Genomic DNA, 18,043 nt, shown 5'->3' with positions numbered 1-18,043 from the left:
TAAGATCACAAAGAAAGTATATGTTTCACCTATGCATTTAATTATAATCATTTTCTTTTTCAAAATAGCCTGACACTTTAAAATTTGATAAAGAAGCCTGGGTCATTCTCCTTTCTGTGTCTCAGAATATTTTTCAGATAGAATGAAGATCACTGGGTGAGAAATCAGTAAATGTTTTATGAACTGGCACAAATCATTAGTGCAAGTCTATTTTGAGTTAATCAAAATAGATCACAAGAATCACAATCAATCTCGTCATGAGACAGGCAATGGTAAAAGGGGACGGAAATAGTCTTGGTTGTTACTCAGTACAATAGAGATAGGAACAAAAGTAGAAATTGCTGGAATATTTTAGCAGGTCTGGCAGCATCTTAGGAGAGAAATCAGAGTTAATGTTTCAGGTCCAGTGACTCTTCTTCAGAACTCAGTAATGTTTTTTTTCGAGCAAATTCTGTCTTCATTTCCGATTTCCAGCATCTGCAGTTCTTCCAGTTTTTTTTTCCAACCGAGATAGGAGTCTCCTCCATCAGCAAATTAGAACATATGGACGAAACCCAAATCCTTCATGGAATAAAAAGGTTACAATCTGGTGTGGAAATTAAGATTTTTTTTCCTGAACGTTATCCAATTTTCTGTCAACACGACACAGTATTTATTGCAAAGGGAGAAAGTCAGATTTCAGGAATTTAGGTCCAACAGGATTTTTCATCCATTAAAATGAGAGATGCCAAAGACTGAGCTAACTGGTTGAAGAAGCCCATTCCAGAGGCATGACAAATCCACCCTCAGAACTTTCATTCACTAATTTGAGAGACTGACAACATTCAGTTGGGAGAACACAAATTGCACGACTCCCCTCCTCTCCATCCCTAGTCCCCGCCCCCTTCCTCCAGTCCCCACCCCACCCACGCTGCGCGCTGAGGTTGCTGGGTGCAGTTTTCGGCTCTGACCTTTGACCCGGGCTTGCAGCCACAACACGGAAGAATGGCGGCGGCTGCGGGGGAGGAGGAGGAGCGCAGGCAGCTTCGTGCCCGGCAACGGCTGCGAGTTTTGGTGGGGCACCTGCGGAGCGCTGAGCCCGCGCCGCCACCAGCTCTGAGCCGGTGCCGAGCGTTTGAGGCGGGCAGCGCGGAGCGTGCAGCGAAGACCGCGGGGACAATCCCCAGGCGGAGGTGGGTGGCGATTTGAATGGGCGGCGGCGGGACAAGGGAAGAGAGGCCGGAGTTGGATGTTACCCCCCCCCCCCCGCTGCCCCTGCCACCCTCATCGCCCCTACCACCCTGATCACCCCCATCGCCCTTATCCCCCGTGACTGGGTTGTCCCGTTTGTAAGGAGCGAGCTTCGTCTCTGCCGGAGCGGCTGTGCTTAGAGTTTTGTAGATCGGGCCCTGAATGCGCGGCTTCAATGACATTTCTAAATAATAAATGCACAGAGATGGAGACGTGTGAGCTGCTTTCTGCAGAAGTTCAGAATTTTTTTTTTAACTGAGAAAGCCAAATGTAATAAGTGGATCAGTTTGTACATTAACTCATTTGTGTCATTGCATGATCTGCAACAGGAGATTAGGCAATAAAACAAACGAGTGTAAGTTTCAAATCAGTCATCTCACTAAGTGTTTTAGGTCAGTACCCTGAGCTCTTCTAAAATGAACAAGTGACACTTGCATGCCAGTTCGTGCTGATTTGTAGTGATTGGATGGGATGATTGGTCGTCTGATCTTTCTCCAGTTTACGTAACTTTTTTCTCTGACAGTACGCTGTGACATCTAGTGGTACATTCGCTTGGGCACTTTGTTTTCTTTATAACAGTACAGCGCTTCGGATTTTCCCTGGAGTATCTCATCACAACTGGAAAATGGCATCAGTACTTTGCTAAGATGCATGTTTTCTGGTCTAAATAAATATTCACGATGAAGCTTTTCTCTTTAAAAATTCCAAAGTTATCAACTGTGTACGTCTGTTGAAGGCATTCTACAAAGCCACCCGATGATTTCCTAAGTGAATTTATGTCTCTTTTGAATCTTGAACTTAATGTTGCTTTTATTTGTGTTAGTAAATGCGGGTTGTCCTATGCCGTATCACTTACCAATGAAATTTAAGGGCTACTTGCAGCCTCGTCATGTCAGACAAGCAGGGGTCAGACTACTGAGCAAAACGGTGCATATTGCAAGGTTTCTCTTTTGATTTATGGTATAGATTATCACTTGATTTGACTTTCATTTCAAAGGCTTGAAGATCTTTGAAGGTTCAAACATTTGTTGACATTGCGGTTTGTATGTGGATCATAGTTTAATCTTTCATTTCTCAATTATTAAGCACACTAGAATTTTGTTTGTGAGATGAATTCAGTTTTATTGCATAGCTGCTGTTGCTGTGGATGTGCGGTCAATGTTACTTTGTAATTAATGTGTGAGGGATAAAATGTTGTAACATAATGAAGGGTAATTAATGAAATGATACTCAAGTTGATTGCAAAAACACAGCAGAAATGATCAGGCATTATAGTGTAGGGTACATTCAGCTGACTGGTGAAGATTGCATGGTTCGTGACTAAATCCTGATATTAAATGTTTATGGTCTGGTGTGTCAAAAATCTAAACTTCATTTTGAGTCTTGCATAAGACAAGTCTTTCAGTTCAGTATTGCTGGTAGTAATATATCAGTTAACAATTATGAGAAAATTCCTGAAAATCTAGAGAATTAACGACAGTTAGGCACCAGATTCAGTATAAAATCTATGTATATGTTTGTTTTCATTGACTGAAGTGTCATGATTTACGCTCCCTGTTTTTCCTGCACGTAAGTGCATGTAAAGCAATGCAAGTCAGACTTGGCTAAAAATGGCCCCATTAACCTACTTTTCAGTCTTTAGTAAAATTGATTTAAGGAGTTAGCATGAGCGTCCACAATGTTTTCATAGAATCCCCACTGTGTGGGAACAGGCCCACCAAGTTTTGCCCAACAAGTCCACACTGACCTTCAGAGCATCCTACTCAGACCAATCCCCGTATCTACTCATCCTTGAACACCTGAGCAATTTAGCATGGCCAATCCACTTAGCCTGTGCTTTTTTGGATTGTGGGAGGAAACTGGAGCAACCGGAGTAAACCCCTCGCAGACACGCGGAGAATGTGCAAGCTCCACATACAGTCGCCTGAGGGTGGGATTGAACCCGTGTCCCCGGCGCTGTGAGGCAGAAGTGCTAACCAGTGAGCCAGCACTTGCTTGCCATTGCTAGCTCTGAGATTCACCAGGAATAATTCTGATCCAAAATTTATTAGAGGTTCAACAACAGAAGTATCTCCCAAGCCAGTATCAAGTCAATCAACCAGCTCATGGGTTGGATATATTCGTATGTGTAAGAATTGACTCCCAAATCAGCTGTTCCAGTCAAACCTATTCATGATAAGAGACACCCAGAAAGATAGCAGAAATACATTTGAGATGTTCTGAAAGTATGCCTGAAAAAGTCAGTTATTGACATTGTTTCAAGCCCCTTAGTTGTGACCAGACAAAAAATGTTTGTATTGGAAGGTGCTGAACCCAAGGAGTGATTTTGGGAGAATGCAGAGGTAAAATTAAGGCATGTGCGAGCTTGCATAAACCTCCAAATGCTTAATCTACCTAACCCTTCGAGCACCATTGCCTTGCATATGACAAAGTTTTCAGATTACACATTAGATTTGTAGACATCTCTGAGACTAACACTTTAGAGTGAGGGTAAGGCATCCTTAATCCCAAGGGACTACCCAACACGAGGTCAGCGGTTAGAAATGAGTGCCTGACCACCTGATGCCTTTCACACCTGACCTGTGCTTTATAGGTGGATGATGAAATATTTCCATTTGTCAGAATGAATGCAGTTGTAACAACACCCAAAAAGCATGAACACTATCTAAGGCAAAATAGTCTGTTTGATCATAATCAGGCATAAAACATCCACTGCCTTCGTCTTTGGAATAGGGTGGCACATAAGTGTAGTTCTCTTGAATACATTGCTACAACTCAGCAAGGCAACATTTTTGGCACCTTCAAACCCCAAACTCCGAATCCCGGAAGAACAATGGTGCTTGGGACCATGGTTATCCAAAAGCCCATCCATATCTCTGACTATTCTGACTTTTCAGGCAGAGTTTTCATTTTGGCTGAGCCAAAACCCTGGAAGACCCTACGTAACCGTTGTTGTGGAAGGACCTTCACACTGCCCGTAGTGGCTTAAGCTAACTTATCATCGCCTTACTGAATAGGCCATTTAACCCCTCAAACCAACTAATAAGACGCTGGCTGTTTCTGCCTATTCCCTTTCACTTTTGACTCATTGTCAGTCAAGATTCTGAAGCCCCATATGGGTAAATGTAAAATTCAAAAAGGAGCAATCACATGTTTTGGGAGTGTACAAAAGTCTCCTTAAAGTTCGGGAGAAATAGAAAAACAGATATGTTGGTAAATTTTGGAGATTTCTAAAATTAATAGAGTAGTGATGGGATATTTTAACTAAAAAGAGAACTTTACAAGCCAGTATGTAGAAGAAGGCATTGGAGGGGGGATAGTTCTGGTCTTAATTTTAAGTATTAAGCTGGGCAAGTGGCTAAAGTATCAGTGGGGAAGTATTTTGCAGGTAGTGATATAAGCCTTGAAGCTAACAGAGTTATGAAAAAGAACAAGGATGGACCTGAAAATGAAGTTCTAAATTGGGTCAAGGCCTATTTTAATAAGATGAGGTATGATTAGACCAGAGTAGACTGGGAGCACACAGTTCTAGGTTAATCTGTGAGAACAGTGAGATGCATTCAAGAGGAAATAGGGACAGTATACTAGGGAAAGAGCAGGGCCCTTTAAGGATCATAGTGGTAATTTCTGCATGGAGCTAGAGTTTGTAGGCAGGGCTCTAAATGAATACTAGGTGTTGGTGTTCACTAGAAATCGGGGAGAAGGACTGCGCAAAGAAATTAGCATAGACAGAGAGGAGATTCCAAGTTGTCTGGTAGGCTTAATGTGGATAAATCTCGAGGGCTCGATCAAATTAATCCAAGCTAATGAATGAGTTGAGGGAAGAAATGGGAGCATGAGCAATAATTTTTCGTTTCTGTCTGGCCACGAAGGAGGCAGAAGACTGCAGGACAGCCAATGTGGTATCATTATTCAAGAAGGGAGCAAGGGATAAACCAGGAAACTACAGGCCTCTCAATCTCACCACCTGGAGAAACTGAGAAGCAAATGGAGACACACAATTAATCTACGCTTGGAGAGGCCAGGATTTATCAAGAAATGTAATCATGGTTTTTGAATGGGGGGGGGGGGGTTCATGTCAAATGAACTTAATTAGATTTTTTTTGAAGAGGTAGCCAGGTGTGTAGATGAGGAAAATGGATTCTGAGTGGTCTAGTTGAACTTCAGCAAGGCTTGTGATAAGGTCTTGTAGGGGAGACTGATAGCAAATGCAAGAGTGCAGGGGATCCAAGGAGATTTTTGATAAATTGGATCTACAGTTAGCTGAATGGCAAGAAGAAGAGGCTGAAAGTGGGGAGGTGTTTGTGACTGGAAGCCTGTGTGAAGTGGGGTTCCGTAGGAATCCATGTTGGTACCCTTGTTGGTGGGGGCTCGAATCTTGGAGGTTGATCAGTAAGTTTGCTGATGATATGACAATTGGTGGGGTGGCAAATAGTGAGGAGGTAAGTGTTAGATTGCAAGAGGATATAGATAGGCTAATCAGTTACAAATGGAATTCATTCTGAATATGTTTAATGTGATACACTTGGACAGTACAAACAAGACATGGAAAGCACTAAGGATCAGAGGGACTTTGTGCATGTTTACTGGTCCCTTAAGGTAGCAGGGTAGGCAGATGAAGTGGGTAAGAAGGAGAGAATTGGGTCAGAGGTTATGGGGAGAAAGCAGGGTTAGACTGTTCAGTTGGGTGATCAGCCATGGCCGTGAGGAATGATAGAGTTGGCTCGAAGGGCTGAATGGCTGCCTCCCGCTGCTATCTTCCATGTTTCTATTTCTCTTTATTAGCTGAGGCATGGAGTTTAAAGGCAGGGAGGTTATGCTGGAACTGTACACTAAGTTTGATAGGCCACAGCTAGAGTATTGCATGCATTTCCAGAATCCACATTGTAGGAGGAATGTGATTGCACCGGAGAGGGTAGTGAGGAGATTTACCAGGGTGTTGACTGGGCTGGAGTGTTTGAGGTTGAAGAGAAGTTGGCTAAACTGGTATTGTTTTCCTTGGAGCAAAAGAGTCTGAGGGGGTACATGATTGAGGTACATAAAACTGGGGGGCATAGAAAGGGTAGACAGGAAGGAACTGCTCTGCTTGGTGAAGTGACTTGGGGCATAGGTTTAAGGCAAGGAGCAGAAGGTTTAGAGGGGATGTGAGGATTTTTTTTTACCCAGAGGACTGTGGGAGTTCAGAACTCACTATCTGTAATGATTGTAGAGGTAGAAACCATCAACATTTAAGTATTTGGATGTATATTTGTGATGCCAAGACACATAAGGCAGTGGGCCAAGTACTTGAAATAAGGATCAAAATAGTTAGTGGTTTTTGATTGGCACAGACTTGATGGGCTGATGGATTTTTTTTGTGCTATCGACCTATATGATTCTGTTTTCGGCTTGAAGCTGGTTTTCTTGGTGTTATGTGATCATGTCATTTGTAGACTAACAACATATTCTGATCTTTGCATTTTTTCACATTTATTCATTTAAGGGTAAGAAGTTGAAGAAATGTTTTATTCAGTCACAATGTTTGTACGGTGACTTTGTGTAATTACTGTTTTATTGATGACTGATAATGAAAAATAGATGCATAGTAAAGGTTTTAAATTACTGAGAGTTACAAACAGTAGGAACTGAACAGGATCATGTTGTGTCACACTCGTAGTGTGTAAGAAAGCTTCTTATAGGAGCTGTAGACTAAACAGAAATGTGAGAATGTTAGGTTCCTATTTTCAAACATAGTTTCTTTGTGCTTGCAGTCTGTAGCTTGGTAAGAAAATAAGTGGATGTAAATTGTTCACTCAAGTGAAATTTCCTTGAGGATTTGTATTATCAAGCTTTTTTCCGAAGTAAAATGGGAGATCACGCAAGGTGTTTTTTGTTGTGTGTGTGTGTGTGTGTGTGTGTGTACACAGTTAGTATCTGCCTGTCATTGTATTGACATTTCTCTTTCTGTCTCCATTACATGAGATACCCACTTTGTTTACATTACCAGCAAATTATCAAATTCTTGGAATATCTGCCTTGTTTATTGGTTTACTGTTCATTCTACCAGAACTATTTTATGCAATATTGCATCTCCCTTGTGGGTGTTTTGTTTGTCTTGGTTGATTTTAGTTTACTTTGTCGCATAAGGTAGTTATTGGATTTAATTGTCTGTTTGATTTGAGGCTTCTTGAAGTACATCTGGAATAATTTTCATTGTTTCCATTGTGAGTGACTGTTCAAACTAATATTTCAGTGAGAGGAAATATTTTTGAGTCTGTCCCCTCTCAATGAACACTAACCCTATTGCTTTACTCATTAGAAGACTGTCTTGGCTGAGTGGTGATGCTATGGCCTCTCTCTTTGCTGTTTGAGTTGAAGTCTTACTCCAGAAAATGAGAGTGCAAATAAAATAGGTCATTGTTGTATTGGCAGACTGTGACTAATGACACTGCAAGCGTCAATATATGAGCCTCAGATGTTGACAATCTGTTTCAATAATTTAGATGTAAGAATCAAATATAATATCTGCAAATTTGGAGATTATACAATGTCTGTAGGAAATATGTGTTGTAAGGAAGATGTCAGCTGGTTTCATAGAGTCATAGAAATATACAGGAGGATTTTGGCAGATGTAGTGAATGGGCAAGAATGGCAGGTGGAAAATGAAAGATAGTCCATTTTGGTGGGAGAAACAATTACGTCGAGTGTTCCTCAAACTGAAAGAGGTATTTGTACAAAGAGCAGCCAGGCCTTTGTTAAAAAATCCTGAAGGCTAACATGGAGATGGAGCAGGCTATTAGAAAAGCTAATGGAATGCAAGTCTTTATTGCAAGACGATTTGAGTGCAGGAGTTGTGCAATCTTGTTTCAGTTGTGTAGGAGCTTTGTTAGACTGCAATTGGAGTACTATGTGCAGTTTTGGTTGTCTTAGCTTGTGAAAGATACTGTTGCTATTGAGGGAGTGCACGGGTGGTTCACCAGACTTGTTCCTGGGATGGTGGGACCGACCTTTCAAGAAAGATTGACAAACTGAGCCTGTATTTTTAACAAAAATCAAAAGAACTGCAGATGCTCTATATCAGAAACAAAAACTGAAATTGCTCGAAAAGCTCAGCCGGGCTGGCATGATCTCTGGAGAGAAATGTTATCGTATAGTCTGCTATCACAAACAGCCCACTGTAAGACACTAACAGTTCCCATTATTAGTTATTTACCCTCATAGCCAAATTGTTATTCACCCCTCTCTCTTTGGGCTCTATCCTCACCAACTGTTTACTCCTTGCCTCCCTCCTTCTTCCTTTAGCGTATAAACTGACATTTTTCTAGCTGCCATCAGTTCTGAGGAAGGGTCACTGGATCTGAAACATTAACTCTGATTTCACTCCAGATGCTGCCAGATCTGCTGAGATTTTCCAGTAATATGTGATTTTTTTTTGTGTTTCTGTATTTTGAAGAAACTTGGTTGACACTTAGAAATTACTTAAAGGAGTAGAGACAGGGCAGATGCAGGTAAGATGTTTCTCCTGGTTGGGGAAGCTAGAGCCAAGGGCACAATTGAAAAATAATAGGGATCCCATTTGGGCCAGAGATGAGAACTAATTTTACTTGGGTTGTGAACCTTTGGAATTCTCCACTACAGAATGTTGTGGAAGCTCAGTCTTTGAGTATGCTTACGGTAGAGGTTGATAGATTTCCGATGACAGGGTTCAGAGGATGGGGTGGCTAACAGGCACTGAAGTATTTGGAAATCAGTTACTGAATTGAATGGTGATACAGGCTCAATGAGCTAAATGTCCTACTCCTGTTCCCTGTTCCTGAGGCAACAAATCCTCTCATTTACCATGGCCGCATTACAAAAAGAACCTATTGTGATTAACATGAAATTAAATTTTCAAATATTATATCATATTTGTAAATTAATGTTCATAATACCTCTCCGCTGCCTTTACTAAATTACTTTTCCCAGCAGTCCTTTTGCTGAAGGATGTTTCTGTTAGCATGCACATTGTGTTCCAAGATGATCCTTGCAACTTTGCAGGATGTCCTTTTGGCAATAGTCGAGTAAACACTAACAGTCTGAAATACTGTGCACGTAGAAGTTGCTGTGGATTGACGTTCTCATTGCCTTCTCAAACCTACAATCAGACAGCACAGAAACAGATCCTTCAAACCAACCAATCCATGCCAAACATAATCCAAACAAAACTAGTCCCACCTACCTGCTCCTGGCCCATATCCCTTCAAACCTTTCCTATTCATGTATTATCCAAGTGTCCTTCAAATGTTGTAATTGTACCCACATCCACTACTTCCTCAGGAAGTTCATGCCACGTGCGAACAACCCACTGTGTAAAAAAAAAGCCCCTCATGTCTTTTTTATATCTCTCAACTCTCACCTTAAAAACATGCCCCCAAGTCTTGAAATATAGGGAAAAGACAACTATTAACACTATCTATACCCCTCATTATTTTGTGAACTTCTATCAGGTTGCTTCTCAACCTCCTACACACAAGTCCCAGCCTAACCAGCTTTTCTTTACAACTCAAACCTTCCATATCTGGCAACATCCTGGTAAATCTCTTCTGAACCATCTATCTTTAATAATATCTTCTGTATCACGGGGGTGACCAGAACGTGACACAGAGGTCTCAGCAATGTTCTGTACAACCTCAGTATGACTTCCAAACTCTCGTACTCGAAGTCTCTTTAAGACTGCAAATTTCAGCATAAATAAAACCTGAATTTATATGAAGCAAATAAGCCATGGGCAGTAACCGAAGACAAATGCTAAGTATTGCTGTTTGTGTTGCCTTTGAAAAATCATCAGCATTTTCTCTTCCTTTTTGGATGCTCATACTTTTTGTGGGAAAGTGGTTTAGCATTAATGATGCAAGGAAGGTGTTTCCTTTTATAAGAAAAATAATCCTGGAGATTCACCCAAATCCATTAACTACTGTTGCTGCTAATATTCATTGCTATCAAACCAGGGATATATTTATTATGACTGTTTCCTTATTTGTAGATCATTTTGTAACTTATTCAAAATACTGTTTTAACGGAATAGTTTTTCTTTGGCTTAACCTGTTTTGTTTTTCAATAAACAAATAAAAATGAATACTTTTCCTTTTTAGGAAGTTGGCTGATATATTTGCCTCAAGTGGACAAACTTGTTTGGCTTGACATTCAAATTCCTGTAATGCAATATAGAATAATGGATACTAGGTCAATGTTTTAAGACTGAAGTAAAACAAAGTCTGATGATTCCATAGAACATGAGCAAACAGCAATTTACTTTCTTTCCTCTGCCCCCAACCCGGCTCTTTTATGTGCCCTGAACTGCGTGTGATTTTTGTAACTTAACTGTATATAAAAACAATTTTTGTTATTGGTTGTAGGTCTGTCGAACATCCCTTACTGCACTACTGTCAGGAGCAATGCCTCTAGTTATAATGCCCCACCCTATTGAAGTTCGTTAATCTTTTCCCCTTTGTTAAATTTGACTAATGTAGCCTTGTATTTACTTCCATGACTCTCACTGTAGGATGTCACATCTTAACCATATGTACATACAAAATTCAGGAGAAGAAATTTCAATGCATAAATAAAAGTTTTGTATTTTTATTTATCAACTTCAGTGTGTGAACACCGCATTATTATGAACCAACCAGGTTTGTGAATACTGTATATTTAAACAATTTTCACCACCTCAATGATTATTTGTATTGACTGCCATTGCACCATGTCTTCTCCTCACCCCTCCACTGTCCAAACATGTTAAACTGCTTGTCTGCCACCCAATGGTAGATGTTCAAACTATTTTCACAACTGAAAATTGTGATGACAGAATCCATTTTCATTTCAATACTCTGCACACAATCTGTTCAGCAGTTGCTGACTCTCTCTTTTCCGTGGTAACTGTTTAAGGCATGACCAGGGAACCTTTTCATATTTGACTTGTGATGAGGTCTTGACTGCATATCAGTTGTCATGCAAGCGGGATATTTCCATCTCTGTAGTAATGTCCAAACTACCTCAGCTCATTTTCTAAATCCCTCATCCATGCATTTATTATGTGTAGACTTGATTATCCCAATGCATTCCCACATTCTATGATGATCAAAATTAGAGTATATGGTATTGTGGATAGTGGTGGCAAGAAATATTGGCATGTGTAAAGAAGTGATTAATGGAGAGAAGGAAGAAACAAGTCTTTTTAAGATTGGCAGGCTGTGACTAGTGGGGCGCAGGAAAGATCAATGCTCAGGCCCCAGCTTTTGACCATCAACGTCAATGATTTGGACGTACTGGTTTCCAAGTTTGCAGATGGCACAAAACTGTTTGGCGGTGGGAATTTTGAGGAGGATGCAATGCTACTTCGGGGAGATTTGATAGGCAACGTGAAGGGTGAACATTTGGCACAAGGGACACAATGTGGAGAAATGAGCTCATCTAGTTAACTAGGAAAAACAAATAGAGGATTTTGCAAATAATGGAAAGGGTTGAACTTCAAAGGGATTTGAAATTTTCTCAATGTTGAAAAGGTCAGGCATATGGGGTTGTGCAGAAAAAGGGTCTCCAAGTTGAAGATCAGCCAGGATTTCATCAAAAAACAGAAAAGACTCAAAATGCTGAACTGCCAGTCTCTATTTGTCACGTTTCTTAGTTATTTTACTTCTTTGTAAAGTTGGGGTCATCCAACACTGCCACCCACCTTCTAACTTGCAGCAAATCTAATTCACTCATCAATTGTCAGTTTGTTGACCAACAATGGCTTTCAGCTAAGCAAAGCTTCAACTTTAAAATTCTCATCCTTGTTTTTGTACTCCTTTAGCAATACTCCCACATGTCATATTTCATGTTACTTATACATCTATCCCAGATTATTCACTGAAACAAAATCTAAACTTCATTTGAACCTGTGGTCTGCTTCCACTGCTTCCTAGGAAGCATCTTCCGATAGTCGTCTTTACGTTTGAAAGATGGACACTTCACACTTGATTATATCAAATTCCATTTGTCAGAGCTTTTTTCCTAACAGTAGACTGACCCAACTGTGGAGAATCCTCTGCAAATCTGATTGTACCAGTAGAGAAGCTCCATTTCATGCATTTTACGCTTTTTATCACAACTGTTAGTGTATGTAATTGTATTTTTGGATTTGGATCTAAAATAGAGGCAAATGGATGTGGGTCAATTCTGTGCAGTTTTTTTCTTAAATAGGTCAGAAAGTAATTTGGAACAGTAACCAAAGTGCATCAGTTCCCGGCAAGAATGTAACTGTAGTCAAGTGCCAAGCAGGAATCCCTGTAGTGTTAATGGATAAAATGTTCATACTCGTGAATCTGTTTGCAAATCTTGTCATGTTTAACCCAGAAATGACCATCCAGTCTCATTCATGCAATCATGAAGGAAGATCATCTATCTCCCACTCAGATGCTAAGTGTTAATCAGTTGATGCGCTGGTGTGCATTGTCTTTGTTTCCTCTAGACTTGCCTATTTCAACATTCTTGGCTGGCTTTCTACATTCTGCGTGGTCTTTGAGGCCATTCAGAATGCTGCTGCATGTGACTTAACTTGCACCACGTCTCATTTGCCTACCTGCTTGCTGATGTCCTGCCTTGGCTCCCAGTGAAACATCTTGATTTGAAAAATCTTCTCCTTATTCACACAGTCATTTAGTTTGATCCCACTTTGCAGCTGTTTGTTCATAACATAATGCTCTTCAAATGAAAATCTAATTGTTTTTTCTGCATTCTGGGGGTTTCTGCTCCGTCTAACCTTTTGGGCAATGCAATCATTTTTTCATGAGTGGAAGGAGCAGATTATAGGCAAGAGAAGCCCTTACATAGTTGTTTGCAGCTGACGTCTTGTCGATGGAAAGTTTGTGCACTGACCAGGAGAGCCTTGTGCACAGGCTTGTTCTTTTGGACTATGAAAGTTGGCGGTGTAGTTTGTGAACGGGAAGCAAACTAGCACACCAAAGCTGAAAGCAAGCTGGCTGTCTGCACTAGACAAATCATGTTGACCAATTGAAAATACAAAACTGCCTGTAATGTAAGAGCTGAATACTGATCCCAGATGATGGAGCTCACCAAAGCTACTGACCTGCCACCATGTTCAAATTTCCAGCCGCTCATACTGTAGTAGCTGATTATGGTCAAGCACAGTAACTCCTGCCATATTTGCACTCCTCCAGGCTCCTGCAGAGACAGAAGAGTTTCTATCTTTTAGACAAGCTGAATACATCATCCTGACTCTACCCACAGCACTTCACACGAAGTATGTTTAAGTTGTTTTTAACTTTTTATCACATTTCACTTGCTTTGCTTAAAAATCAGATTTATATTGTAAATATTAATGAAAGGAATCTTGATGTTTTGGCTGATCATCGTGATGTGAATTTATTGAATAAAATTTCCAGGTTTCTGGGACTTTTCTTGATTAAGTCAGTAATTATTCTGCACTGTTCGCCATTCCTGACTAGCACAATAAACAAGCTTGAGATTGGATATTTATTCTGCCATCTTAAGAGTGCAGCAATAAACTGACCCTTGAATAGGGAGAAGAGCTGGGCAATTACTGCTCTATATGGCTGCTGTTGTATTATCAGCTAGGTGAAGAACTGAGATAATTGCTTCAGTTGGCTGCTCTGTGAGCTCAAACTTTATTGCACACGGATGCTGACCAACATCTTTGGCACTTTGTTTACATAAAGTAGTGATGTTGTATGAGTATGATAAAGAAAATATTTCACAAAAGCACAGAATTGCTATGATGCAGGAGGCCCTTCAGCCTTTTTGTACCTACACCAGCTCTTCTATATGGTGACATCATGAAGCATTGTCATGTGACATCTGAAGCCACTATAATTGCATCTCATTTACTAGTTCCACAAAAACTTGGCTTTTTTTTAAAAAAAGTAGATTATAAAAATATAAACAGCGTTTTCCCTATAGCTGGCTCTTTTCCTAGGAGACAGTACTACAGGTGTTCTGCAGCCACACAGAAATACAAAAGCTGCTTTACACTGGGTTATTCATTTTTTTCAAAAAAATGCTTTTCTTATTGTCTAATAGAACACTTGTATTTGTGGTGATAAAAGGATTTACTGGTGACATTGTAAAAGTTTGGTTGCTCTCTAAAGTTTAATTGTCCCAACTATAAGAATATGTGATGATCTCTCTTTCTGGGAGAATTCAGATCTGAGTAGTGGATACTAACTAGATGCTGCTTTGGATGAAATCTATTAATCCATGTCTAAATCTGCTGCAATCTTCATAACAGCATTGCAACTGTGAAGTGAAAAGTTTGCTCGGTGCACAGTGCAATCATTAATCATTACGAACTCGGGCATGTGGCCCACTGCGAAGCCTTTACAAGTGACCTGGCCAAGACATGGGCGTGTATTTGTCCCACTGCCAATATTCTCTAATAGTGAACTTTCCTATGATTGGGTGCTTCACTTCCCTTTCCAAAATGTCCCTTCTTTGAGAAAGTTCATGTCAACATCAAGTGCTGTGAAGTTCTAGGCCAGGCAGAGTTCACATTATCTTACGCTAATGGTATCTCTTTAATTTTGTGCAACTTCCCTATCAAATTGAGCAAGTTTTCCAAAACTGAGTCTTGTGCGCATGGAGCGATTGTTTTTAATTTTGTATAAATTAGCTGTTTTATGCAGTTGTTGGTTTCAATATTTATATTCATGTTAATTATTTTTGATTAACACACAGTCTCATCTTGAATTTAATCAGCTTAGATTGGATTTAAATTATTCAGAAGCAACCTAATCAGCTGTGTTGGTCCAACTTTATTATTCTTTTTACCAGATAGAAAAATAATTTACTAGTCTTGTGTCCTGTCAGTGTGATCTTTAGATTGTCTTTCAAATTGGTCCTTTCTTTTTACGTTTGCACATAGTGACTCAGTTTAAAAACATTTTGCATGTTTTTGCAAGCTAAGTGCTATGCTACACTTTAGAAAGTGTAATTGGTTTATTTCAAGTACTAAGTAATATATTTCAATTTTACTCTTTAGTAAATCTCACTGGAAATACTGAGGTAAATTTGTAAGCCCTTTTAACTTAAATTGTTACACGTTATAATGAAACTGAGATCTGTTTAACAGTGCAACAGTGCCACCATCTGGATGAAGATAGGGACATAACTGCTTAAAGTGCTAAACTGACATCAATGTAACATTGATAACAAGGTGTAGAGCTGGATGAACACAGCAGACCAAGCAGCATTAAAGGAGCAGGAAAGCTGATGTTTCGGATCAAGGGTCTAGGCCCAAAACGTCAGCTTTGCTGCTTGGTCTTGTGTGTTCATCCAGCTCTACACCTTATGTCAGTGAGAAATGTAGTTTTAGCATACTACACACTGATTCCACAAAGATCAGAGACTAGTAATCATTGCTTAGTTGGTATTTTAGAGAAAACACTCCTTGGAAACTGAAGAAAAATAATTTCTGACTGTAAAAGGAAGTTGGATTTGAATTTTATAGTTGTAGAGTTGTTGCATTATAATTTAAGGTTTTAGAAGTCTTAGCAAATAATTACCACTGTTAGAAACTTACATAAATTGCTTATGGGAGAAGGAAGTTGATAAAGGAGTGTTTCACACTAAGGCACAATGCATTATTCTACTGCTAAAGTGGAGTTACATTTAAACTAAAACAGTGAACTGTGGAAATTGGAAATCTGAAACAAAACCAGAAACTGACGGAGCAATTCAGCAGGTAGTGAATGATCCCTTCAAAGAGTCACTGGCCTGGAAAGGTTAACTGTGTTTTCTCCCCACGGATGCAGCCAGACCTGCTGAATTTCTCCAGCAATTTCCTTTTTTTGTTGTATTTTAACGGTAAGCAGACAAACTAGTTTTTGGGCAGTCCTGAAAACAATCAGAAGATAATTGCTTCTTCACACTGAAATCTGACCATCATCCTGCTTTGAGGGTTCCCACTCCACACCCTGCACACTCAATGGCCATTAACAACTTTTAAGCTTTGAAATAGGGTCATAGTTGCAAAATGTTCAGAAAGCTTGGTTAAGAGCCTCTTTATTAGTCACAATGTATATATATATATCTAGCTCACCTATGATGACAATATTGCATGTGTAAAATATTAGACAGCTGAATATATTACAAAGTCACCATAGTCTTACGAGACCATAGGGATGTCCGCTCATTATAGAGATGACTGGTGATGGTTAACCTGAGGGCCACTATGCTTCAGGTAATTGAGGCTGAGAGGGAGAGTCCTTCATGGTAACTTCACCCAATGCAGGAATTGAACCCATGCTGTTGACATTTCTTGGTGTTGCAAGCCAGCTATCCAGTCAATTCAGCAAAATATCTTTGGTAAACCAACACACCTGCACAGTTTAAGTAGAGTGGAAGATATATCACTCTAAGATCTGACCAAAACTCCTATTGTACTACTTTGGTTGTTCAAAAACCTGTTGCCATCTTCATCTCTCCTCTTCAACCTAGGTATCATTGTCCAGCGCACTTGAACATTGTACCTGGCCCATTGTTATTATTCTCCCAGACTTTTTGCATCCTGGTCCAATACTTCTACACCTGCTGATACCATTCAAACCCAGCATCATCACACTGTCACTACGTTATCCAATACTACTTGGGCATTATTTAAGCCAGGATCCTAATTCCTTTGAGTGCTTTTAAAAAACATAGCACTATTGAAAGGTTAACTGTATTCAGTTTAAATAAAGCTGCTGGCTTCTAGTTTCTGCTTTCAAGTATGTTCAGTTTCAACTTACCTACTATTGTACAGTGATAATTGTCTACCTTGACCTATTCTATTATTGAACAATGGTAGCCTAGAGTTTTATGCCATAGTGCACAATATTGAACAAGGTTATCTTCAAACTCTTGGTTTGGATACTGTTCACAGGAGATCAGATAGTAATGTAATAGTTTCCCTGTTTATTTGCAAAAATGTATGGTTTCTGTAATTGTAACTGTTATTTATGTTTGATATGTTATTACATTTACCCCTTAAATTTCATTAATTATTTGCTTTTGATCCTTTCTATATACAAGCAGGAGGGATGTTATTTTATATTCATTCACAAACTAGCTCAACATTTATTTCCAATCCCTAACTGCCCTCAAAGGTGGTGCTCCTTGAAGTCCTGCCATCCATGTAGAGAAAGCATCCCTAAAGTGCTGTTTAACAGGGAGCTCCAGGACCTTGATCCAGTGACAGTGGAGGCATTGTGATATATTTGAAGTCAGTGCGATAGGTGACATGGGATGACCTTGGTCTGGTGATATTCAGCTGTGGTGTACTTGAGGATGGGTGTCATTCGTGTGGCTAGTTTGTCCTGGCTGTTGTGGGTTGCTTGAGTATTATTGGAGACGGGTTAATCCAATCAAGTGGAGAATATTTCATCATGCTCTTGACATGTATTTTTAGAGGGAAGGGCTAGTACTGCAGAATCTGCAGCTGACGCTGGGGGAGATGTGGGTTCAAAGCCGTTGGCAGCTGGTGAAATTTGAATTTAATAATAATCTGGAACAAGTAGCTGACCTAATTGTCAGTCAGAGACTGCTTCTCTGACAGTCTTTGACCCATGCATTCAACAATCTAATCTGATTTTACATGTGCCAATTTACATGTAGCTCAGGTAATAATGCAGAGATTATGACCTTTTGAGGTTTTGCTTCTTTGTACAAGGAGCTAGGTGCCAAATGATGTTAGAACCTCCTGCTTGATCTACCAACAACATTTCTGCCTATATGGATTCTGACAATTGAATCCTCCTCCTCCCACTGCAAGTTCTATAATCTCCGCATCAATTCCAATTCT

General features: G+C 39.9%; 1 protein-coding gene across 1 annotated transcript in view; it reads left to right on the top strand.

The window, feature by feature from the left end:
* The first annotated feature begins 951 nt into the window (after positions 1-951).
* The window catches only part of agps (alkylglycerone phosphate synthase), a 130,049-nt gene continuing 112,957 nt past the window's right edge, over positions 952-18,043 (top strand). Inside the window, exon 1 of the mRNA XM_048534268.2 lies at positions 952-1,172. Within this exon, the coding sequence (XP_048390225.1) occupies positions 985-1,172 (188 nt within the window). The 5' untranslated portion in view covers positions 952-984. The remainder of the gene's footprint in view (positions 1,173-18,043) is intronic.

Source organism: Stegostoma tigrinum, chromosome 7, assembly GCF_030684315.1.
Source record: "Stegostoma tigrinum isolate sSteTig4 chromosome 7, sSteTig4.hap1, whole genome shotgun sequence".
In the NCBI taxonomy this organism is placed as follows: Eukaryota; Metazoa; Chordata; class Chondrichthyes; order Orectolobiformes; family Stegostomatidae; genus Stegostoma; species Stegostoma tigrinum.
Note: the sequence above shows the minus strand (reverse complement) of the source record. Positions and strands in the feature narration are given on the sequence as shown.